General features: G+C 43.7%; 1 protein-coding gene across 2 annotated transcripts in view; it reads right to left on the bottom strand.

The window, feature by feature from the left end:
• Window positions 1–1,354: 1,354 nt before the first annotated feature.
• LOC8039755 (intraflagellar transport protein 88 homolog) overlaps window positions 1,355–26,671 on the bottom strand; it is an 82,508-nt gene continuing 57,191 nt past the window's right edge. For both annotated transcript variants that reach the window (XM_042291889.1, XM_042291888.1), the window contains exons 20-25: window positions 24,299–24,414; window positions 20,260–20,378; window positions 19,960–20,066; window positions 12,063–12,138; window positions 5,230–5,349; window positions 1,355–3,774 (exon numbers count right to left, since the gene is read on the bottom strand). In XM_042291889.1, the coding sequence (XP_042147823.1) occupies window positions 3,647–3,774; window positions 5,230–5,349; window positions 12,063–12,138; window positions 19,960–20,066; window positions 20,260–20,378; window positions 24,299–24,414 (666 nt within the window). In that variant the 3' untranslated portion in view covers window positions 1,355–3,646. The remainder of the gene's footprint in view (window positions 3,775–5,229; window positions 5,350–12,062; window positions 12,139–19,959; window positions 20,067–20,259; window positions 20,379–24,298; window positions 24,415–26,671) is intronic.

Below are 26,671 nucleotides of genomic sequence, written 5' to 3'. Positions count from 1 at the left end.
CTCTTCAGTGTTGGTGTTTTCTTTTCCCAGTGTGCATCATTCAGCACTCGCTTCGCAAACTAAATCAGTATAGTGCGTTTGGAAACTAGAGAAAACGCTGATTAAGTTTTATCTCGTGTCTTTTATTCTCGCCGGACACTGTCGATCAGTGAGCGCAAGTAAAATTGTAGAAGTAACCGAGGGATCTGATAAGGTACTCTACATTTTTTTGCGTCGTATCACCATGGACTTGATTGTTTAGTTCTCTGTCTTCTCCTAACCCCTTGCCATTGTGCCATTCTGAATTCTCTTGGAGATCACTCGCTAGACATAGTGCCTACAGACCCATCCTCAATAGGCTGGTCTTTAGATGCCCAATTATTACATGATCGAAAGGAAGTCTTCCAGAGGCCTCAGAGTGGTGGGCCGATGTTTGTCCTTCAGGGTTCCATCTAATCATTGTTCACAAGAATGCATAGAAAATAAAGGTAAAAAAGGGCTGTGGGTGAGAGCCTATGGTCTTGCGACCAATGATGAGGTGGCGCCCTGAAGAAGCTAAATTTGTGAAACGTTGGCCGCCACTCCGAGAACCCCGGGTGAATTCCTTTTAATTGCATCCTACCAATTCCTACCACCTTCGTGTTTTGTTTACATGGTGAATCAAAATTTGTGCTCGAGGCTATCTACTCCATGTGCATAAAATCAACAGGAGTGGAGGGTACATCCTGCATTATTATATGTAAATGCAACCACTCTTGGCTTGTATGATGGACGACCTTCTGGTGGTGCCGCCTGCAAACCTTGTGGCCGTCGTTGTAAACCTCTTCTCTGTCGCTCATTAAGGGAGGAGCACCGATCCGCCTTGGCAGCTGCACCACTACACCGTCCGCGTTACGTTGGAGTGAAGTGCGGCAGTGTTTCTCTATCTCAATCCAAAGTAAAGATTTGGCACCTTGATATTGAAGAACATGTCCAACGTTGCCCCGCATTTGTTTTCGCATCATATGACCAGCAGGAGTTTATTGTACCCTCAGGGCCCAAGAGCATTACAGAGGGGAGTGGGTTACAAAAGGAAAATCACACTTAAAAACAAAATGACAACCTAAAAAAAATGAAACACAAATATAGTAACAATTAACTTATAAAATTGGTTAAACAACGCTTAAACATAATGGTATCTGTTACACACACAACTGACGATGGAAGGTGGTTCTACGTAATTGTTGTTTTGGGTATGACTGAATTGTAAAAAATGGTTTTAAAAACAGGTAGACCAATTTTGTGTTGGTAATCGACGCGTGGAAAGACACATGAGGGAGGAGTTATAAGGAAGGATTGTGATAATAAGTTGAATGAAACACAAAGACTGGAAAGGTTAGGTAGGTTTAAAAGAGATTTATAGACGTTATGCTTGCAATACGGTGATAAGGTGGCTTCAATTTGGTTGGTTTCGGTTTCAGCGGACTCGCGGCTGTGTTGTTGCGCCATGTCACTTAGTTTTGTTACATAAATGTATCTCTTGTGGTACAGGACCAATGATACAGTGGTCATTAAGCCACCTTGAAAACTACGACGTAGTTACGAGCCTAAATTGCGGACGTAATAACATCTTCATCTGATCATGTTCCTCGTTCAGCCAGGATCAGCGGCGAAATGACCGAGATGATGCCGGGAGTGGTTAGCAATGTCTAGGAGCCAAGCCGTACTGGACGTACCCGCTGATACTAGTTTCCACAAAAGTAAACTAATGAGACTAATGCATGAAGGCAGTGAAAAAGCAGGTCGACAGCCTGACCAACAATGTGCTGAATTAAAAAGAACAGATAAACTCGCAAGTTTAGTGTTCACTGTTTGGTTTTCGAGGACACCACCATTTTGTGATAATTTCTGACTGGGAAACTGCCCTGTAATGACGCATGGACTGCAAAAATGAAGCAATATTATTTTCAACAGTTTCATTAATGAAAGGAAGTACTCGAGTGATGTCTCAATAATGCTTCCTAGGCCGAGTGGAGCATTTTTTCAACTATCAGCCCTGCTAAAGTATTCATTAGCAGCATTTCACAATGTCGACCTTAGGAAACTATTTGTTATACGTATTGAGAATATGAGATAAGGGACAAACCCGTCAATTGAAAACTAACTTCCGTCTTCCGCATATAAATTGCGGAATAAAATTAGACTGCTCAAGAGAATTGACCTCCAGCAAGCTTGGCTCGAGTCAAATACCCGGCACCACTTCATGAATTTGTGTAGACAGATTTTTATTTGTTTTAACAGATACGCTTCTTACTTCCAGCGGTGTCGAGAGTAACTTGGCATTGACAATGCTGCACTACAGAGATTTCCATGCAGACGGCTTCTTTTCGGCGTCAGATATTGCGTGCCTCAGGCACTTTTGTCAGACACTCACAAGCTGTCTTTGACACGGTTTTCACCCGGGGAGTCCAACCCTTTCTGTCTAAATAAATTAATTCAATTGGATATCTTTAGAAAATTGAATGACTGCAGACATGAGACCTAACACAGTGTATAGGTTCTTTAAATTCATAAATAAACGGATCAAGCGACTGTTTATACCGCAAAAATAACTCCCCCATATAATCAAAAGCAACTGTTTTATATTTGTTATGAAGGCAGAGCACAATGCTTTCAAGAAACACACAAAGACTTTTTGCATTGACTATATTTGTCTTCTTTAAGATCATAAATGCATGATCATAAATATGCCCCAAACTTCTTATTGCACCGATATCACTTAGCCACCATCACTTAATCAAATTTGCACTGTCATAAATAATTGGCCTCTCAAACCTTGTGTACCTTAGAGTCGTCTACATACTCAATGTGCACCTGTGCTAACGCTGATTCCTTTCCTCACACATATCCGGTATGCTGACGGTGCAAATTGTCAATACGTGCTGTAAAATCAAACGTAGAAGTTGCGCACATAATGGTGGCTTGCAGTTAGGTAGTAAAAATAAGTATCAGATGACACTTCACAAAGCAAGGCAAAAAAGCGCAGTAACACGCAACGAAAAACACAAATGCAACGCCTTCGCCAGGGCCACCTTATGGCGACCGCGTCATGTTATTCCAAGATGGCAGTGCCCAGGCGACGGAGGGTGAAAAGGTCTGTACAGGAACTCTATGTTTCTGTAGGTGTATAGGGTCTGGGCTGACCCGTTTCCTAAAGTATGACATCTTGACAACTCCACGTATGGTGCTAGCCAGCTTCCACGTGTGATTTATTAAGTGTATATGATTCAGGGAAAGACAAAAAGGTAGGAGAAAGTTACCATCTGATAATATCCACATAACATAAGGGGGCTCGCACACCTCTTGTTTAGTGTAATCAACAGCTTTAGACAGAGAGGGAAGACTTTCAGTTGTCTTGTCTCCAGTGCGAGTTTTTTACCTTCAACAGTGTTCAAGCAAGGTGTGAGCTTCAAATTTGCACGTGTGGCCGAGACACTAGAAGTGCCAGGCTGATGCTGGGGCAAGTCGAAGGCCTCCCAGTCATCATAGGGCTGTGAATGGCAACATTATCCTCAATAGACTGGATAGTCTGTCAAAATGATTGAACCAGAGAAAGCTCTCTGGTCTGAGCACACATTCTCAGTTCTCTTGTTTGCAGTGTTTCTTGCAACCTTGGTGTGGAATCCAACTACTCGGGAAGCATGTCGTCTCCGAGCTCTTCGTTGTCGAATTCGTCGTCTACGACTTCGTCCCGTCTCCGTGCTGCTGTGCGTGGTCTCTGTTCCAGGGGTCCCAAGGGATCCTCGTATGATGCATCTGCATGAGATAAAAAACAAAAACACTCTAGCATTTGCTTCATGTTCTGTGTTGCAGGAAGACTGCTTATACTTCTATAATATGGCAGGCTTCATCAGGGTGAGACAACTAGAACGTCTGTGGCTCAGTCTCAGAAGCACTTTAAATATATTCAGTGCTACATATTGCATACTCTATAAGGCATTCTTTTGACATACTCTGTAATTTCTCGCTGCACAAAAAGCAGAGTACTAGAGTCTTAGCTGTATGCCATAATTTGTGAAAATATTACTCCCATTACACATACACATGATTTCAGCATAATCATAGAAAATCTTCGTTGTCTTTATAAATGTGAATCCGCTTTTGCATCTGGAGTCTCGTTGCAATGAACACATAATTTAGATTTTTTCCACCGTTTAATTTTGAATTGTGTATTGTTTGTCCCGAGTTGAACTTTGTGTATATTATATAAAACTACTTCCAATTTACCCGCCGCATACATGCTACCTTAAAATGGTGTGCTCACCTCCTACTTTTTAAACATTTGAAACATAGGCAAAAGACATTTCAAATGCTCACCCCAGTCAATTTCTGACCGAGGTGCTCCTCTGTATCGGCTGCTACTCCAGAGGCTAGTGCAAAATGGTGAAGATTTACGTGCATGCGTTGGTGCGAGGCGGTAAAGCTTGACACAGAAGCGCATGCACAAAGCTAACTTGACAGCAATGCAGCTACTTAAAAAATTAAGGGTTCTGCCAAACCCCTGTACTGTCCCTATACCATTCCTTTGAAGCAAACAAGGGCCTCTTCTACCATGTACCCCTTCTGCACTGTTCTGCTTTTGGACCGAGCAAGCACCCATCCCCATTCTTTTGTGATTGTCTCCAACTTTTGCGTGGGTGCTAGTTTGATACTTCGCAGTAAATAACATTACATTCAGACTTGGCTCATGTAGTCTATATACAATAAATATGATAAAAAAAATGCATTTATGGCTGCAAAGTTCTATTTATATAAAACTACAAGCTAATGTGTTGACAGGCCACTGGAATGTGCATTTCACCTATGTTTTTACGTTACGCGAGAGATATTGAGACACAGATTTTTCTGGCACCCCCAAGTGGAGCAATACAAAGAGCTTTCCCTGTGCCTTTCACGTAACGAGGAGGAGCATAACGAAGAAAGAAGTGCCACACCTGAAGTAAGCTCTGACACATTGGAATAGGATATATTCAGATTATTCGGTTGCTAGATCCAGTCTTTCCTCGCACATCTCACAAGGACCATGTTCTATGCCTGTTATTTGTTTTCTTCTTGTCTGGCACCTGTTTACATTCTGCAACAGATTTCCAGATATTTTACTGTATCATTAAATATTCAGGTACATCTCCTACGTAAACTGCACGTGCATGGCGATCTTTTCCGATGCCATATCTGACTGTTCTTGCGACACGAGAGACACGGGCGACTTGCCTATCTCCTTGGGCGTGGCCTGGTAAGTCTCCTCTGCTTCGACCAGGGGCATGTGGCGACGTCCTCTGCTTGCAGACTGAGGGCTTTTCGATGCCGCCTGTTCTGAAGGCACACTCGCATCTGGATTGTTAAGATGCAACAAGCAGAGCTTGCAAATTGAGCAGCCTCAGTTTGACTCGGATTGATTGCTACTGGTTCAGAGGAAAGCTGAAGACAAGTTAAAACACCCTCTGAAAAGGACATCTTTTGCTTTTTAATCCGAGAAAAAGAGAGAAGGAGAGTGGAGATGACATCATCACAGCCACCTTCAAGACAGACAAAAACCACATCACAAGGTACCAGCTGCAGTGGTTCATTGATTCGCAAACTACTTAATTTATCTGTGGGGTGAGGAATGATTTGTATGAATCGGAACTGTTGACATTGCTTGGGGGACACCGCTGCTAAATGTTTTTATCATGAGACCTTAAGCTTTGGAATTCGTTTGATTGATTGACTGACATATATTAAATTTTGACACAGATGTCAAGGCAGTTAGGACAAAAGGTGATTGAAATCACCTGTCACACTTTAGTATTCCTAAAATAGGGGTTTCAAATGAAGTACACCAAGAGTGAAGAAGTAAGTAAACAGGCGAGCTAGTTGATATGTTACACATAATTGAAAAAACCGGAGGCGACGGATGAAGAAGGGGACAAACACAAAATGTTTGAGGCGCTTTCTGTTTGTTCCTTCCTTCATCCGTCGTCTCCGGTTTCTTAAAATGTGTGCACCAAGAAATTTGTGTTCACTTCTTAAAAAGTTCCTTAACTCTTTCTAAAAAGTATGAACCAACTTGTTCAAGCAAATATACTTTTTCACTAAACCTGGCTTACTTTTCTTGATAATTCCCTGTAGTGACAGTCTCACAGTCTCTATGCATCTTCTATAAAGCTTCTTTCAAATATGATGCGAGCAGTTTTACAATTCTTTTTTGTTTTTGGCATTCATTTCATATCACAAATACAGTATGTGATTAGTCTGAGTCAGCTTGGAGCAGCAAAAAAAACTTTTAGAGCGTAAGAACACACTTCACTTTCATTCAGACCTTTCCCAATATTATTTAGCATCCATCTGGTGTCATGTCCAACTAAAAGACGGCGTCTACTTTGAATTCACACTTCTGCGTAACCTTCTTTGCATCAATTGCACAACTGGTCCGATTCCCCCTAACACAAAACTGATTGTATAGTTGTGGGAAGCACCAGGCATGGCAACAAGATGCTGGTTGATGAAGGGAGCTGCTTATCTAGGTACGGAATCAAACAGTATATATTCAACTGAAATACTGCTGGAACAAAATAATCTTGAACAATCGAAATTCCTAACCTATTAAAGTTCTAAAGGTTGTAATAAAACTGAAACTCTTTTTTAAGATTAAAAAGAAAAAAAAACAAGGTTTTGTATTGAATTATGAGCATCAATTATATTTTACATGTAGAACTTCGAGATAACAAAAATCGGCATGTGAACGATATCTGTGCCGCCTTAAAAGAACCCAGCCAAACTCGTTAAGGATATTCCCAAGTTTTTATTCATTGCTTCAGCTAATTTAGTTTTAATTGACTCTATTGAATGTGCCTCAAACAAATGAAACCTATATAAAGGTGATCACTAAACAAGAAAGTCGACATAAAAGATAAATCTATAGAGCAGCTCACATAAATCTTCTCGCAATATATTCAAGTATCCTTGTCAAACCTCGAATTTGAAAAAAATGGCGTTGGAATATTGCAGTCTATCATGTATACTAGCCGCAGTTTTGTTTATAGATTTTTACTGCAAAGAATGTAGCGTTATACCAGCACAGACCAAGATTATTATTTTTCTTTTTTAAAATATACCGAACGCATGGGTGCGGAACAACCCGGTCTGGGAGAATGCTTTCCCTTTAGCACATGGGTGCGCTGTGGCGAATCAAGATGTGCAAAACTGTGATACCTACTTTGCGACTGTCACTTCACTGAAATACACCAGTGCGCTATGAGAACCGTAGAAGGGTGGTGAGCTCGGCTAGTTGGTAAGTATTGCACATGGTTAAAGTCAGCAAGTAACGTGAGGAAACTAGAAAAATACAAGAGACAGGATAGACGCTGAACTCGCAACTCAATATTTCATCCAGAAGAAAAGAAGAAAGATGACATATAACCAACAGGCACATACTAGTGGCACGAGAACTCTGAGGCGCAAGGCCAATGGCCTTTTAAACGCTTCGATGCGCTAAAGTCATTGCCCCGCACCCTAGAGTTGTGCCATTAACACGTGCCTGTTGGTTATATGTCATTGTCTTTCTTCTTATTCTCTTCTGGATGAAATATTAAGTTGCGAGTTCAGTGTCTATCCTGTATCCTATATTCTTCTGTAGTTTCCTCACATTGCTCGCTGACTTTAACTATATGCTATGAGAACTTCAGAGTACTGTCGGTGTTTGACAGAAAGATGAAATCAAATAGTATGCTATTTAAAAGTTTTGAAAATTTGCACAAGCCTACCGTAACGATCCGGCCATGTAGTGGGGTCAAAAAGAAAATGTTCAATGAGGCAAGGTTTTACCAACAAACTAAAACAGGTTGAGCACCGTCGGCGACGGATATGCAACTGTCCCTAAGCGGCGCGCTATTGCTGCTTTTTATACAAGTGGTGCGTTCAGGAATGTATCAAACCAGAACACTTGATGACAGCCAAAGATCGGCTGGAACTTCCCGAAAGAGTAGTCCATAATTACAAAAGAAATATTCGGGCTGAGCAGTGTTCAAATGCCATTCCTCCGCATGGCAGTCGCGTGCGTTACCAGCTTTGCCACGCACGCGGCAATATCAAAGTAATAACTACAGTATTTACAACTCTTTATGAACAAAGCCTGTGCATCCACGTGCGGATAGCTGCTCATCGCGATTGGCAGAAAGATCCCAGCAAAAACAGTGGCGTAGGCAGAGGGGGGGCTTGGGGGGTCGAAACCCCCCCGAAATGCCAAAGCTCCCCCCTCCCCCCCTCCCCCCCCTCCCCCCCTCCTTCCCTCCCTCCCTCCCTCCCTCCCTTCCCTTCCCTCTCCTCCCCTCCCTCCCTCCCCCTCCCCCTCCCCCTCCCCACTCCCCCCTCCCCCTCCCCCCTCCCCCCTCCCCCCTCCCCCCCCCCCGGGGCCTGCTCGCTCCCCTGCTCACGCAGTCGGTTTTGCTCGAGGCACGGAGCAACAGGGGAGCGCGGACCATCTCCAACTTAGATGCCTTCGGGAAAATTGCTTGTGGGGGTAGAAAATGCTCAAATTAATAAAATATGCAATATTGCTTAATTCATGTTTATTCGATGGGATGTGGAACTTAATCTCAGATATATGAATAACGGATATTTCGAAACATTTGTGGGGTGAAGGATGACAATTTCAAGGCAAAGTATAACAAACTATTTTCACTGAAATACACAATTCAATCAAACCAAAGTGAACATAATAAAACGAACACATGGTGATAATTTAAAACAATGTCAGTGATGTAAAGAATAATCAATGAATTGTAAAAAACAATTGCACTGTAAGCAACGGGTGGCGCAGCGCTCACGGACAGCTTTTGTGATCAGAATTACGCGCTTTCGACTAGAAATTGCTGCAAATAAAAAGGTAACTGTGAATAGTTATGTTAGAAAGCCATTTACAGGTTCTCTTTATTATATCATTTATGCCAAAAGCCTACACATTAAAATGCAGTCGCCTCCGTTCACGGGAAAAATTATCCAGGACGTCCTCGGCTTGTATTTTATTGTCGCAGTGAACATTCAAAAGCTCTATACTTCGTATCAGCTTAAAGGGATACTGAACCGAAATTTGGATTTCGCAAAGTAATACAGAAGTGTTGAACCGGATGCTATGAACTCCAAAAAATCACTCGTACATCGATATCTCGAACGGATGGCCGTACTTTTAGAAAAGAAGGGCGCGATGAAGTGAGTTCTGTGACGTAACTGTCCTCCGGGAGAATTTGAGAATGAGGAGAAGCGCCCTCGCTTCTCTCCTCCTCACTTCGGTTCACCAGCTTGACGGGACGTAGCGAGGAGGAGAGAGAATAGGAATCGTGACGTGCCTTGTTTCGTCGGCCTCGTAGGCCAGGTTCAATCGCGCACTTCGTTTCCATAAAATACGGTGATCCGTTAGATATATCACCGCATGAGTGATATTTTTTGGTTTTGCAGCTTTCCGCCTATCCGCCCGGCCTTGTTTAGTGAGCTCGAAATTTTGGTTCAGTATCCCTTTAACTACAGATGCAGCCCATGCTACAAGCGCGAGCTCCGGGCTTTCAGCGTCCCTGCCAAGCACGCACGCTCGTGCACTGCGAGCACTGTTCAGGGCCACGTGCTCGCGCTTGTAGCATCGGCTGCATCTGGACTTAAGCTGAAACAGTCGCTCATTCGAAGTGGACGCTCTCAGGTACGTTTTCAACCGTCGTAGTGAAGGGAGCGAGCGCTCAGCTTCCGCCGTTGTAAAGGGCAGAGTTGCTAGGATCTTGAGGAGACGATGGACGTTCTGAAATAGGACCTTCAGACAGTGGGCGACCGCCTGTATGCCGCAGACTTGACGAGCGCTTCACGTTTCTCTTTCTTGCATTGGACGCCTAAAATTTCCCTATTTTCGGCGAAGTTTCTCTCACTTTGCGAAAATCGTCGCTCACGGATGTGACGAAGTCAGTCTTTCTTTCTGCTTTGCATGTCGAGGTGGCGACTGATGCAATTCCTTCTCTGATGAATCTTTTCGTTGCACGGAACATCGGAATCTTTGAAGAGACAAGGCTTGATATTCTTCCTACGCATTGGCGCAAGGGTAATCAAGTTCCTTGCCACGTTCGGCGTGTAGTTTCTGTGTGGTGCGTCATGTCATTTCTCCGAGTGACGGAACGACGAGTTCGGACTGATGACTTCTCCTTACCCCGAGGATATGCTGCTGCTGCTGCCTTTGGACCACGCTGCAAGATAAAGCGGCCTAGCAAAGATAACTCTCTTTCCTTCGGAATCTGGTCCTGTAGCACGAATTCGTTAAACCTTTATTAGATAATAGATTTTGGTTTTGTGATTGCTCAGAATTACCTTCGCCCTAAATATGGGCTCCTGGTGTTTGTGCGTGGTCAGTTACTCAAATTTTTCAGCATCGAGATTTTTCTTTTCTGCTTACTTTTTGTGTGTGTGTGAAAGTATAGCTATTTTTGCGCTTTGTCTGGCCTTCACGCGTTGGTGATGCAGAGCTACCTCAAAAAGCGGAGGGAGTTGTGGGCTGTGAGGAAGCTTTTAAAGTTGGTGGGCCGCAAGTACAACGACGGTGGAACAGTGAGCCATCACGCCCGTATTCCTGTAAATGAAGCCTGTTCCGTTTTTAAAAATGACAATTCTTTACCCATTTGATCTTAACAGCGCCTCCCTAATTTTTGCCTGAGCGTCCAAGTCGGCAAGCTCAACCTGCATCATTGAGGGGGGGGTGCCGGTGAACCCCTCCCAAAATAAAATCCTGGCTACGCCACTGCCAGCAAATTATGGGAAACAGGTGCCGTCCTCACACCAAAACACTCCTTGAGTAGGTTGCGTTCTTGTGGAGAACCATTTTCCAATCTTATTCACCACGCTTCTGATGTACCGGGTGATTCAAGGAGACAGCAGGCTCTTTAAATCGACCGGAAAATTCGGTTTCCTAACCTATCACGCTATGACCTTGTGCAGCGTTGCCCAGAGATGGTGCATTTTTTTTTGTAAAATTTGCAAAGAGCGAATTTACCTGAGGAAAAAGTAAAGAAAGAAAGAGGCTTAGCTCCTATGGAAACGCAGCGACGCCACCGGTCTTCAAACAACACGGCGCCGTTTCGCACGGGACACAAGAGATGGCGCAACGGACGCTGCCAACGAACGAGCATACGGCGCCGAGAGCCAGCATCTTTAGGAGACAATACCTTTTGACTGAAACGCGGAGCGCGTTCCGCGGGCGGCAACAGTCGCAGCAACAAAAACAGGCGCGGTAACAAGGAACTGCAGTTCCTTGTCTGCTAAATACACCGGCTCTCGGCATCGTCTGCTCGTTCGTTCGCAGCAGTTGGCGTCGCAACCGCTTGCGCCACCTCTTGTCTCTCGTGCGAAACGGCGTCGTGTTGTTTGAAGACCAGTGGCGTCGCTGCGTTTCCATAGGAGCTAAGCCTTTTTCTTTCTTTACTTTTTCCTTAGGTAAGTTCGCTCTTTGCAAATCTTACAAAAAAAATGCACCATCTGTGGGCAACGCTGCACAAAGTCGTAGCGCGATAGGTTAAGAAACCGAATTTTCCGGTCGATTTAAAGAGCCTACCGTCTCATTGAATCACCCGGTAGAGTTCAGTGATTGGGTCTATGCGTGCCTACGGGCGAGTAGGCGTGGGCAAGTAAATATGCGGTAGTAATGACAGGATTGCCACGGTGCTCAAATAAATGAAAATGACTGAGACAATTGGAACACTGCAAACAACTTAATTTTAGCAAACTTTACAGTTGGAAAAATATTGCAACAAGTCACACGTGCACATCATCCCATTCTAACGGATACATGGCATACTACCCCCAATCGCAGAATTCTCTACCCCCAAAATAGTCCCGAAATCCACCCTTTAAAAATTTGCAAAATATTGAGCCCGCAGAACCAAACTCGTTTACAACAACTAGCACCATCAAAAAATAATACCTTTTTTTTATGATGATGTTCTTTTTTTGTGTGTGTGTTTTTTTTGTTTTTTTTTCTATCTGCCTGAAAGCTTTTTTGATAATGGATCTGAGAAAAGCAGGAAGGTTGTCTCGCTCACTGCTGCTGGCAGAGCTGTCTCTCGAGAGCCGACTGCTGCTCCGGCGACTCCCGCTCCTGCTTCCACTGCTCGACCTCTGTGAGCAAGATGTCAAACCGTTAATGAGAGAACACCAAGTTTGGATAAGGTCTGACACCAGATTTAAGAACTAGCCAAGTAAAACAGTATATGTGACAGCTAAGTTAACAAATACTGGACATGTAAAAAAAGATGAGTCATAAATATAAGCTGTGCTTCACAGAAAGCTGAAGCTCTCCCTTAAGTTGATGGTGGCAATTTCGACATTATCTGGATCAAAAGTCAGAAATAGCCATTAGAAACTCTGAAACTCTCAATATATTATGTAAAATCTCTGAAAATTGTCTATGGCAGTGTGGCATCTTTTAATGCATTAGCATTATACCCTATTTCATGATAACTTGGCAAACGGTAGAAACTACGGCCCCTGCAACCAATAAGAGTCTCGGGGCAAGGCACCTGACATCACGTCACGGGGGCGTTTGTGTCACTGCACCAAATGTGAGGTCCGAAAGAACCGGCTGTCACCTGCTCGCCAAGAGTCGTCTGCTGCGAAACCAACCGATTTTGGATGAACCTCCACTGCCGCAACATTGCTGTTTGCTAGAGTATTGAGCTCTTTAAAAACGGTTCGTGCGACAACCATACCTTCAATTTACCCACAAATCTGCAAACAAGTGCTAATGCCAGGGTGACATTGTGAACAGAAGCATTCGATTACGTGGCTGCAATCGTTCAAACATCAATCAAAACCCACATTGTTTGATCTGTACTAAGTATCGTCGAAAAGTAACCTGTCTTCGTCTTTCTTCCGTGTCGTGCAGTGTTGCGCCGACACTACTAAAAGAAATAGAAGCCTAGAATCACTTTATGATGCAGACGGTGCCGTGGCCTCGGCTGTGGAGTATTGCCACGTGCCTCGCTCCGATGCTCTTACTGGGTTGCGGTGCCGCAGCCTCCACGGTTCGCCGATTTGTCGTGAAACGGAGTATAGTACGTACATGACAGCAAAAAGCTGATGCTGTCTGCCTGCAGACAAAACATTGAAAAGGGAAGTGCGCCGCATAGAGAGAGGAAACTATTGAAGGACAAAGGCGAGAGGGAGGTGGCGTCACAAAGCCGAAGCCAATGCACGCGCGGGAAACCGGTGAACAGTGAAAGCAGCATCATGCAGCGGATGCCGCTGCTGAGCGTGCAAGGTGGGCAAATGAGTCAGATGAGTGGAAGCAATGCCTAGCTTGGCTGGCCGAAATGCGGTGCAAGAAGCAGCAAGCCGATGCGGGTCCGCGTGCGACAAAGGCTGGGTCAACAAGGCTCAACGAGCCTGCTTCGCCGAAAAAAAATTAAGGGAAAAAAATTAAGGGAAGATTCCTTGGGAAACTGCGTCCCATTTTGGGAAACGCTAACACTTACCCCGTAACGAAGCCAAAAAGAGACAGCAAAAAATAGAAGAAGCAAGAGTACATAAAAACGAAAGAAGAAAAACATAAAAGATGTACACGGACCACACTTTCTCAAATAGCAATTACGTCGTTGCTATTTGAAAGAGTGCGGTCGTCCATGTATGTCTTTATGTTTTTAATTTTTTCGTTTTTAAGTTGCTGTTATAACAACACGCTCAAATTAACTAGTAAGCAACAGAAAAAGCCAAAAGAAAACACAAAGAGAGAAAGCCAAAACAGAAAAAAATATTTGTAGAGCCCTTCCACTTCACGTGAATATGGAGGACCAGCGAAGCTGTTATTTTTACGACGTCTAGGACGATGCCTAGAGGACGATGTCTAGGATGACCTCAAGGACGACTTCTAGGACGATGCCTAGAGGACGACGTCTAGGACGACCTCAAGGATAACCTCAAGGACAACTTCTAGGACGACCTAAAGGACAACTTTTAGGATGACCTCGAGGACGACCTCAAGGACGACGCCTAAAGGACAACCCCTCTGATGACTTCTAAGACGACCTCGAGGACGACTTCTTGGACAACCTCGAGAATGACATCTAGGACAACCTCAAGGACGACTTCGAGGACGACCTCGAGAACGATGCCTAGGACGACCTCGAGAACGATGCCTAGGATGACCTCAAGAACTTCTAGGAAGACCTAAAGGACAATGCTTAGAGATGATAACAAGGGATCAGGGCTTCAATATATAATAATGCCAAGGAAGGCTGACTCACACCGGTTGCTCCCTCTTTTAAAGCACAGCTCTTAGGTGCCTGTTTCCGACTTGAGCGGCATCGGTATTACCGTAATCGCGCAGTACATTATGAAAAACGTCCCATGATGCAACGTGCGGGACCCTCGTGATGTCACTCGTGAGTCACATGTGACGTCACGAAGGTCCCGCGCTTTGCATTAGGGAAAACGTCCCATGATGCAACGCGCGGGTCTCGCTCGTGTCCTGTGCGTGGCATTATAAGAAATGTCCAATTGGGAGGAGGAGAAAGGGGAGGGGAGAAGGAAGGAGAGGAGGAGGGGAGGAAAAGGAAGGAGAAGGAGGAGGGAGGGGGCAGAGGGAGGAAAAGGAGGGTCATACCCTCCCCTCCTCCTCCTCAAGAGCTGCGTTCTAATTCGGCGTTACAAGGAATTGTAAACATCTTTCATTTTTTATTTTTATTTATTCATACTTGCCACGACCGATGGGGAGATCTTAGCGCATAACAGCTTCGCTGTAAAAAAAAATCCAAGGACACCTAAGCACTTCTTATGAGTTATGAATGCAAAAGCATGAATGTCGTTCTTCCGCTCCCTTAGTTCGTCTATGGCGTAGTGGCCTGGACGGCCACGTTTCGCCAGCGGACAGCCGAGCACCCACTTTCGTGAAGTGGAGGCACCGCACTCAGCTCAGCCGTGTGGCCCCTCTGGAATCTGTCCAGACAGGCTCTGTTGGCTCTGCCACCATCACTCCCTCCTCTTACCGGCAACGGCGCCATTGCGTGCACTGCGCTATTATGAAGAGGTGGCTTTTTTTGGAATTACGCCGCACAAGAGCCAATGGGAGCCTCGTCCCTTGATGACGCACGCCAGTCAATGGCAGCATAATTCATCAGAAATGGGCTTCACCTGGGAAAGGGGATTTTAGATGTTGTTTCGCCAATGTTTGGCGTAGTTTCAAAACTGATGACGCCCGTTCGCTCTATGGGACAGTTAACGTTTTCGCATTAAGTGAAGGGGTCAACATTAGCATTTTCCAAGGGGGGACATGTGAGGCATTTCCCAAGGGTCATGCTATTGCATTCTCTAAGAATCCACCAGTGGATCTTCCCTTAAGGGGGGACATGGGTCTTTGGAGCCAGAAACTTCCTAAAACTGCATTCTTTTGAAAATGGCGATGGCTGTTGTTCTTCTGAATCTACCAGGCTTATAATTTCGTGAATGAATATTTGAGCTATAAATCAATTTATATTACCTATGTGGGCTGCATGTGCATTGAAGTTGACTCTAAAACATTGTTTTCACAAAACACAATTTTCGGACTCGTTGAAAATTTAGAGGAGGGATATCTCAGCATCTAGAGCAGATAGAAATATAACCGTTCCTGAAATGTGTAGCTCAATATGTGAAGCATACAATGTTGAGAGCAGATTTTTTAATATAAGTCTAGAAAAATTTCTATTTGATCTTTTGCTATATTACTTGTTAGACATGCATTGAGCACTGAACTTCAATGTGTGGTAAAATCACTAATAATGAGTTTATCTTAAAAGTGCTTCCAACATTGTATTCTCTACACTTCGTAGTATCTAGCCATGTGTTAAAAAGAATATTTTGTTGAGTAATTCTTTTTTCATCATTTTTCCAAACAAAGCCAGACAAGTTTTAGTTATTTTGAGGACAATGCTACTGACTGAGAAAATGACCAGATATATGAAATCAGCACAAAAAGCTGAACAAGTTTGTGCAGTTTCATTAAGTTTGGTCATAAAGTAAAAAAAAAAGCTCCAAGACCAGTGTTCCCCCTTAATATTTTATTAAGGCGAAAGCCTTATATGTCTCATCATTCAGTCGACCTTCAAAGTCCTTGAGCAAAAACATGTCGGCGACATGGAAGGTACCAAAATGTTAACGTGACCAGTCAGGCAGCCGCTCAATTGTATGCTAAAGGATGACGCCGTCCTTGAGGTTGTCCTAGATGTCATCCTCTAGGCGTCGTTCTTGAAGTTGTCCTAGAGGTCGTTCTTGATGTCGTCCTCTAGGCGTTGTTCTCGACGTCGTCCTTAAGGTCATCCTAGAAGTCATCCTAGAGGTCGTCCTAGACGTCTTCCTTGAGGTCGTTCGAGAGGTCGTCCTTAGCAGCGTCCTTGACACTGTCTTTGACGTCCTGGAGGTCATCCTAGACGCCATACTTTGCGTCAATATCTAGGACGTCATCCTAAACTTTAATACGTGTAGAAACATTACACGAAAGCATTTCACCCATGGGACTACTATAATGCTTTCACTTCCTACACCATAAGCAGTCTTAAGTGTCCTCCTGTATTTCTTTGGCAGCTAGCACAAACTATTTGTCTCCATGAATACTATGTGGCTCCATGGGATGCCACACTGCCACATACAATTTTCAGAGATCATACTTAATATATTGAATTCAAGTTATGCAAGAACCGAAACCTTCTAATTCTATCATCTGTATATGGATGATTTCCTCAAGAGGAATTATGGCTGATATTGTTATGAGATTAAAAATTAGTTGACTAGAATGACTGCTATTCATGTTCAATAACCCATTAATATATTACCATGTGCCTACAAATGCTCAGTATATTAATAATAAAATTGTTAAAACTGTTTCCAAAGAAACCTGTTGTGACATGTCCTTAGGTAAAAACTTGTAGAAATATTTGACCCTTCAACTTTCTCCATGATATTTGCATATGGCCAAGTTGAATAGCTATTCTATCATGTCTGCTTGTAAGTGCAAGCCAGTCCTTCTGTCATTCTGAGCGAAAAAATCTTCAAGAGATCACAGCATCACAAACTATATAGCACTGTCACAAATAAAGAGGGAAAGCAATGTCACATACTGAGCATGTTGCCGCCCATGTCTCAATGATGGTGCGCTCATAAAAAAATACACTTCAATCTTTCTATGGCAGTCTGTTTACCAAGGGAATCAAAATCTTTACTGCATTTGTTGTTATATCTGCATTAATAACTCAAACACTTCTGCCAAGATTACTGGCCATACCATTACTTTGTAAACAATAATTAAACACAACATAGACTTAATATGAACGACTTTTAACCAGGTACACCCCAATTCTAAAGGCCCGTTCACACTCTTGCGACTGCTTGCGACCTCTTAAAGGGACACTGACACCCCCCAAAGTTTTTTTTTAATTTTTTGCCAGGCGCTTCATTATGGTGTCGGAGGACTACCGAATTAGTATTTTGCAACAGAGTAGCGTATTTTTTTAATAAAGCCAAGAGACGCAACTGCTCGAAACCGAAACCGAAACCCGACGGAGGTCGGAGAAGTGAAGAGAAGAGAGCGAGTGGCGGAAGTCACGTGGCTACACCCGACCGTGCGTTGTTTTTTTTGTTTTGTTTCTCCTTCCCGGTAGCAGACGACATGCGGCCTACGGGAACTGTTCGCCGTGGGATTCTTTTGCAGTTATGTATGTTCCGCTCGTTGTTCTGTACTCCAAGATGAGTTGCTTTGTACATTGAGGAGTTGGAGATGAGTAGTGAGTGCCCGTGGTGAATTTTGATCGGCTCCGAAAAGAATACACCCAAGATGTTGCGTGAAGAGCTGGCTCACATGTCCTGCGTCCGAAACAGAAGTGGCATTGTGCGACAGAGTTTCCGAAAGATCAACGGGATCGGGACCAATGGCTGGCTGCAATTCCTGTAGGCCATTTACGGGCACCTCGGAAAGCGGACGCTACCTGATTTATATGCTCCTTGCATTTTGCGGAAAGTGATTACATTGAGTTCGCAGGTGTCAAAAAGGAAATCCCATACCATTTAATTCAGCGACGTGTCGTCCACAACATTTGTTTCTTTTTTTTTTTTGTTTCTTCAGTGATAATTTTAAAAAAAGAAAAGAAATGTAGACATCAAAAAACATTAAAAAAAATATAAAAAAAGTTCCACGGGGGATCGAACCTGATCCTATGGCGTGTAAAGCGGACGTCTTTCCCACTAAGCTACTGGAGCACATTGAAACTAGGGGATCTCTTTCCTTAGTAATAATTCAGCCGATAAACTGTAAGTTGGAAAGTTTGCTACCGATTTTCCTTTAGCGAAAGCACTCCCGGGTCGAAGTCGGGATGCACCCCGCATTGGCGACATTCTCACCTTGTAAAGAAATCGTACGCGTGCATATTCAACTCGAAGTAGACACGTCGTGCTTGACGTTTGCGCGAGCGATGTCTTCAGCCACGAGAAGGGAGCGACGGCACGGCGACGTCTTCGTGCAAATCGGCTTGGTGGTCGGGCGTGTCGTACGGGATGAAGACCAATTCTTTTGATCAGTCCCAAATTTCTCTTTTAAAGGCAGACAAAATTCTCCGGTACCGCGAACGACAGTTCTGAAACAGAGGTCCCACGCCCGTCGTCCGCTGCCATCGCGTCCCTGCGAGTCCCACGATACGCGAAACGACGCAGGCACAGAATGCTTCCGGTTGTCTGTGAAACTTTTTTTTCAATCAACGTATTTACAGCTTTTTAGAAGCCACAAAAAATGGGTTTCGTATTTTTTTCTATTTTTAATATTGAGTGTGTGCCTTCAGTGACCCACGACTTTGATTAAATTTGGTGGTCGCATCGATACCTTAGAAAACGGCCCGTGACCGCGGAAAAGAGAGTGAGCGAGACTCGAACCGGCCAGTTCTTGATCGGCGGTTTTCGGGCGGAAAGAAACCGAATTTCGAGCTGCAAATTCTGTTCTGGGTAGTTGAGCTCTCATATGTCACTTACAACTAAAAACCTCGGCGAGCATAAATACCCTGTCAGTGTCCCTTTAAACCTGGGTTCCTTAAAACTTCTTAAACCAGAGAACACACTGGCGCCATCTATTGGGAAGCAGTGTAAACTCGGCGGTCCGGCATTTTTTTTTTATTTCTCGCACAATATCCTTTCTTTTTTGGCTCGAAAAGCTTTTGTCAATGTTATAAACGAGCCTTTCTATGGGTATTACGCACATTTGACCTCGGAAATCCCGCAAAACCTTCGCTTTTGTGAAATGCAGTTCTAGGGTCACCGCATAGATGGCGCCACAATGTCAGTGTGTTCCCTCATTCTAGAAACATTTAAGAAGTTGTAAGAGATCTCGTCTCTCTCAGTCGTACTCGGTCGCAAGAGTGTGAACGGGCCTTAATATGATGCACTAAATATCTCTACATGGCTGATTTTTACTTTACAATAGAGATGTTGTCAGTATATGCCGAACATCCGGCAAAACATTGGCACTTGCGCATGCCCTGTAGGTGCAAGACAGTGTTCCAAGTAAAGGATGGTTCAGACATTTGCATTGCAGTGTGACCGATGGCGTCACGACTCCTTGCATTTTACTACGGTGCATTGTGACGAGTTGAAACAAAGGTTGTATACGTGCCAGTGTGCAAGTAGCACTTGAACGCTTCCTGCCCTGAACTAGATTGAAGGTCTTTGCAGTATTTGCGAGGCCACATCCACACACTATCTATAATGGTTAGTTGTAACAATGCCAGAATTATTTCGTGCTCACTGTGAAAGAAGGCTGCATAAAAAATCAAGAAATACATATGCAGGCCAAAAGGAGGCCAGGGCTGCCCAATAGGAGGCACCAGTGCATTAGCTCATCGTAAGAAGTCATACGTAGTCATAATACAGTCGGTTAAAACACAAATGCATGAACCACCCCTAAGACGAAGCTTGTGTTGCCGTGCTCACATGCTCTTTGAGCTCCTTGGCCTTCTCGGCCTTCTTGAGCTTGGCCGCATATTCGGATGCCTCGTTCATGCCCAGGTCGGTGGTGAGCCGCACAAGGAACCGGAGGCCTGTAAGGATTCAATAGGAACGAGGCGTTGATGACCGAGCTACTTGGTGTGAATGACTGCTAAAAATAAACAGTGCAAAGGACATAGAGTGCGCTATGGAGTGTTCGTCCTCTTTATTTGTGTCCCACGTCGTTTATTTTTAATTTGGGCAGATTTGATGAAACGAACGAGAGGGAGAAACACAATCGCTCACATTCAATATTGTCGGGAAACTTGCGATGGACAGCCTTGTACGTCTGCAGGGCGTTCTGGTAGTTGCCGCTCTTGCGGTGGCAGCTGGCCACCATAAGCTGCCACTTCACCTGTGCTGGCCTGGAAGATGTGCGGACGAAAACATTGGAAGGATACCTCTACGAGCAATGCACGTCTATTATTTATCTATTAGGTTTATTTACAAATTTATTAGACACGTGCAAATAGTGGATTTTGAGTTCAAAGTAAATATTGGTTTTGGCCAAATATTTTCAAATTGAATACTGAATAGTTTCTCCTTTCACTACTGGTAAACTAATAAAGGTTGTTCCCAAGATTCCACCTGTCTATTTATAAGCTAACTTTAATGTAGCTATTTTTATGGACTGTGACCTCAGAAAGTCAAATATCTTGAGATGGCAAGTAAACAGGTATGACATAAAATTAAACTTGAGAACCCCAACTACTTTTCTTTATTGAGTGGATTTACAAATCTTGCTACTAGTATATGCCAATATTTTTCCTTAATCTCGAATTAAAAAAAAAAAAAAAGAAATACAGAAGGACGCTTAAAGGAAAATTCCGCTTCATTTTTGTTTTTGAAAAAGCAATGCAGTCCTTTTCAGTATCACTTAGGGAAACCACAAATAAAATATTACGACTTAGTTTTGTCTAAATGTTTCTCAAACGGTCTGGCAAACTTTGTAACACACCAAGTTGCCAAAATCGGCTGATTCGAGCGGGCGAATCGAGGAGCAACCAAACGTCATCACCATTGCCCTTTTTTGCTTGTCTTTACTTCTCCGGGCAAGCGTAACACGTAACGTCAGCCACATTTCCTCTTGGTGCTCAGTGGTGTCCATCTGATTAGCGTAATGCGCCTGTGCAGCTCACTTCTTGGGGGCCATCTGGCCATCTTGCTGTGGCCCCGCCATTATCGCCGTCTCCCGTGTCACAACCGCCATCGTCGTAAAGGGTACAAAGCGCCGAAAAAACACGGACCGAGACACAAAGACAACAACACAAGTCGCACTCTCAACTGAAGTTTATTAAAAAAAAGTACACGCTATTATTCCCAACGGGAACGCACAGTCATCAATCAATTCCTGCTTAGTTTACGTTTTAAGTACTCATACTCATCTGTAGATAGGGCCAGCGACGTTTTGCCGATGCACTTGTTTCCCCTAGCCCTAATCTTAAAAGCCTCGTGTAGTTTGCGTGACACCTTGTTTTTGTATTTTGCCAAGACTTTTGTGCTGTTGAATGGCGGGGTGCAAAGGCATCTGCTGCAATGAACGGCGAGATGCCCCGACGGTGTCGTCCTAGTGGAAGCTGCGTGTTCACGGGGCCCAATCATTAACGCATCTGCCTCTTTCCTACATAGCTTGATCCACATGTCATTGGAATCTCGTATACACGACCCCCGTCGTGCAATCTGTGTACTTGTTCCTATGCTTAGTGTTGCTCCGGTCTATGGTTGGCTGGGGATTATTGATTCTTCGGCATAATCGCGACATTTTATTAGGCGCTGAAGGCACAACCGGGATATTGTAACGCTAAGCCACCTTCTTAAGATTGTGTGTTACGCCGTGCATATATGGAATAACCATCGTAACACACAATCTTAAGAAGGTGGCTCGATGTTACAATGTCTCGGTTGTGTTTTCAGCGCATAATAAGATGTCGCGATTATGCCAAAGAATCAATAATCCCCAGCCGATCATAGAGCTTATGATCGGCTGGGGCTTCCTAAATTATATTTGCTTTTTTTTTTTTTTCTCATCTAAAATACTGAACAAAAACTCCTTTCAATTAAAATGGTTTGTGTCACTTATATTTCGTATTTCGACCAGAAATAAATTAAAGACATTTACGATTCCCTCTAATGCCAAATTAGAGCACAGCTCTTGAGGAGGAGGGAAGGTACAAGGAGAAGGGTATCCTCTCCTCTTTCCCTCCTCTACACCTCCTCCACATTCTCCCTCCTCCCCCCTCCTCCCTTGTGACGTTACTTGTGACCCACGTGACGTAACTCGTGAAGGTCACTCATGAAGGCCTCGTGAAGGTCACTGTCGCTCAGTGAGGTCACTTTACTCGTGCCCTCACTCATGACTCTCGTGACGTCACGTGTGACGTCATTATGGGAAACGTCCCATAATGCAATGCACAGTTACGCTGACGGCGACGGCGCCGCCACTCAAGCCGGAAACGGGTGCCTAAGAGCTGCACTCTAAAATGCTTTTAGCGGCCAGTTGTAAGGCAGGAGCTGACCGGGACCGATGACGTCACGAATCAGTCACACGCCGCACGTGTTCGGCACCAACGGGGCATCCCCGTAAAAGGAGAAGGTTTCCGCGTCGTCCAGTTAAAATATGATGCACTGATATTTAGTGACTCTCTTCATGCTTGCTGGGTAGCCCGAACCACAAGAGATGTGGACACCACAGAAAAGGTAGAAGCTTAAATAGGATTGCGGGCCCCTCTAAAAGTGGAACACGATAGCTAAGTATAAACCCTCGCTCGTTCCCAAGCCGTGCAGGCAAACTTGATAGCAGCTGTGTACCAGAAAGTATGTCTGGAACTAGAGTGGTTGCCTGCCTTTTTGAAGCTGTCGATGATCAGAGAATTTTAACAATTCTCACTGCCTCTCAAAACCTTACAGGCGGCGTTTTATCGTTGTCTTCACTAACGTTGTCAATATATTATTGTACATGTTCAAGTGAAATGTATCGTGCATTGTGAATCTTTGTTCACCGTCAAATTCTGGCAATAAAGAAAGAAAAAAAAAGTATGCATGGCCAAGTGGGTAGCGTGTCTGAATCGCAACCGAAGGGTTGGGGGTTCGATCCCACCCTGCCTAAAATTCTTCGAAATTTTTTTTTTTAAGGCAAATGATGACTTATTGACCAATCAGGATTTCTTTTGTCCCGACACCGGCTTTTCTGCAACGCAAGCTCCTTAAAGCTATCGCGTTAAAAGTCACAAATGATTAATGGGGTTGTCAGGGCATCTCTGCCTAACATATACAGTTGCGTAACAGCCAGTTTAATTTTAAAAAATTTTACTACAACGTAAAATATCAACTTTCACAATTTTTTTGGTTTATATGCATTAGGCATGCACATGCCCCATCCCGCTTTGATAGTGCACTTTTCTCCCAAGTACGCAATTGCAGTATCTATAAATTTCAAAGTGTTGATCACAACAGTTACCTCGTTAAGTGCACATCTTACTGAGCACCGGTGAACTGTGGAGAAGCAAGACCCGCGGAGCTCGCTTTCACGGGTATCGCTTCTCTGCAGTGCACCCATGCTCGGTAAGAAGCGCGCTCAAAAAGGCTAACCCGCCACGATCAACATTTTGAAAAAAATGAATATCACAGTTCATCCCAAAGTGAATATCGAATAATGTATTATTCGAAACTACAATTTAAAATTTTTAATATTCATACAACATTAATATTTAACTACAATTTAAAATTTTTAATATTCACACAACATTAATAATTAACTACAATTTAAAATTTTTAATATTCATACAACATTAATATTTATCTCGTTGAAAATATTGAAGGATTAGAATCCTAGTCGAGGTGCCAGCAATCCGATAGCAACTTATTGTAGTGAAGGAACTGTGTAACCGAGATTTTGGTTGCATGCCGAAAAATTCCCAATTGGTCAAAATTATTCCTCAGTCCTTCGCTGAGACATGCCAGATGCCCTTCGTTCGTTTGGCATGTAAAACCACCAAGTTCAATCTGATGTGAAAACACTTTCAGCCCTCTCTTGAGCACCTCCAAATAAAGGGTTAGATGACTAGTTTGTTCAATGAACATTAATGCCAAAACATACATGCAGGCTAATTGGGACTCGCATCATCATGCCTGTCAGGAAACCGTGCAATATGTTCCATGCTTAGTATCTTTGTCTTGGTGTCAACCCAATATGGAAGCGGCCCTCATTAGCTTATTATTTAGTGAACTCATGGCAGTGCTTTTCACATGCTACATCTGTGCTAGCATAACGATGTGTGGGACTTACTGGATAATGGCAGCCTTCTCAAAGTACTTGATGGCCTTCTCAAAGAGCTGCGACTCAATGTAGTAGGCTCCCAGCCACTCGATGATCTCAATATTGGATGGGAAGTACCTGTAAGACTGCTCAGGACACAAGCGTGTCCACATGTCAGTCAGTCCTCCGCACACTCTGCCACATACACATTTCTTTTAGGTACTATAATGGACAGGAATTTTACAATTATACTTTTGAGGTTCAAATTAGCTCAAATCCTCTGAGTATTCAAATGGAAAACACTAAATGCAGAACAAACTATTCACTCCATGCGACGCGACCAACATGCCGCCGCGCAGCCGTTTCCGAAGGTAGGTAGGTAGTCAGTATCCAAGCGAAACGAAACCACGCAGTGTATTTGTATGCATTAAAGTCGGAGCTGTGCAGCTGCACTGGGTTGACAGCATGAGCTGCTGTGTCATTAAGTGCTCCAATAGTTATGCGTCGTGTCTCGTGGGGACATGTTGCATAGTTTTTCAACTCGCTGTTGTTTTGTGGGACAGCAACAACGATGGACCCGTGCCACACAACGCAAGAAATTCACTCTCCCGATCATGTCTGTTGCTGTATCAGCACGGCTGGCATATTCTACACTGCTGCTTTGCACATTGTGTTTATTTTCTGCCAGTAACGCCTACATATGTTAGCGCTGATGAGACAAACTGAAATACCATCCCACACTTGCGGGTATGCAGTGTCAATTTCGTTGGAGGGATTCCCCCCAAAGACATTTCGTCCCCATCGTATATGTCTATGATATTTCCGGACAAGTATGGCATGCAGTCTGTACTTCATGAAGAAAAATTTAGAAAGCACAAAAAGTGGCAAATGGGAATCTAAGGAATAGTTCGATAAAACTTGAAATCACTGGACAATAGTCGTTTGAGCACGGCAGTGTAGGTGCACTTTCTTTTCTGATCAGCCTCCTTTCAGACATGGAAATTGCCTATCTTCACATATGGGGTTGCCAGTAGGCAGTAGGTGACTGAAAAACAAAACATTGAAATTGTTTTTGATAAAATAATGCAAGATAACTAGTACATCACAATCAAGAAATGCAAAAAATGATCATTTAAATATCTAATAAATCAGCTTTCTTTTAATAGCTCAAATGAAATATAAATTAGATATATAAAAAATATTTAAATTACTTCACCTAAAACAGTCATTTGTTTTGAATTTGTGGTAGACTAATTTCAGAATATAAATGCCTTGTCGATTTTGTGAGAAAGTGCAGTGGTTGCACCTTGTTGAAGCCGGGAAGGTTTCTAGTCGGAAGCCAGCATGCACAATGTGACTGATAGAAGATGTAAAATTTATTTTCTGGGATATATAAGAAGCGGAGAACACCTAGATGTTCTTCTTACGTCTGCCCCAGCCCTGATAAAATGTCACCCTCAACGTATTGGCTCGAAGAACTAAAGTTCTGTCTGTGCATGCTTCTGCCGGCTGCAGGCTGCTGAAAGCATTTCACTGTCAAATGCCAGCTCCTCCGCTAGCAGTGCTACGCGTGTCTTTCAAAGCGCTCCATATAGTTCCCGCCTGGAGTGTACAGCAATACAGGGCATGTCAAAGAAATCGATGCCTGTTTGAAGGGACGGCAAAAATCGGTTTGTGGACGTATCGAGCTAAGATTCTGCACAGAGGTGACTGATAAACGTGCATTAAGGATATATAACTTTAATTGAACAACTTGCCCGAGTAAAAACTTAGAAATTAAAAACTTGAAATCCCTACCTACGGCAACCGTGTGCTAACCAAAGTTGTCTGATTGGAGTAACAGCCAATAGATGTCTGCAGTGGTCTCTGTGTCAAAAGGTGGTCAGCAGTGAAGGCATCACGGCATTTTTCAGCGTCAGCTTGGGTGATGACACCACTGTGGCCGATGGCATGCTTTGGAGGTTTCCCTTCCCGTCGAGGTGCCTCACCCAGCGTAGAATTGCAGGGGAGCCCAAAGTTTGCCGCCAAAACTCCACTTAAAAACGTTGGCGGACCTCTTTTGCCCTCTGGCATTCCACACACCAGAGAGCAACCCTCACTCATTTGTTGGGAGCTAAGAGCACCGTGAAGATGACTTACAGACCAAAACAGCATGGATGAATATTGCAGACAAGAAATATGGTAACAATTAGAGGGTGCAAAACAATTGTTAAAAAAAAAAATATGATACAGCGCTTCAGTTTTGTTGTTCTCATTTTATCTTCATCTTTTATAGTTTTATAGGTAGAATAAAAATAATAATGCACCGACAATTCGCGCAGAAAAAGAGTGCATCGCTTCTGACTCAGAAACGTCGTCGGCTAATAGTGAGGTCGAGGGAAGCACCTGTCATGGACGCCAGCG

This window comes from Ixodes scapularis, unplaced genomic scaffold, assembly GCF_016920785.2.
Source record: "Ixodes scapularis isolate PalLabHiFi unplaced genomic scaffold, ASM1692078v2 PGA_scaffold2__306_contigs__length_199485367, whole genome shotgun sequence".
Lineage (NCBI taxonomy): Eukaryota > Metazoa > Arthropoda > Arachnida > Ixodida > Ixodidae > Ixodes > Ixodes scapularis.
The sequence above is the reverse complement of the archived record's forward strand: the minus strand, read 5'-3'. Positions and strand labels throughout refer to the sequence as shown.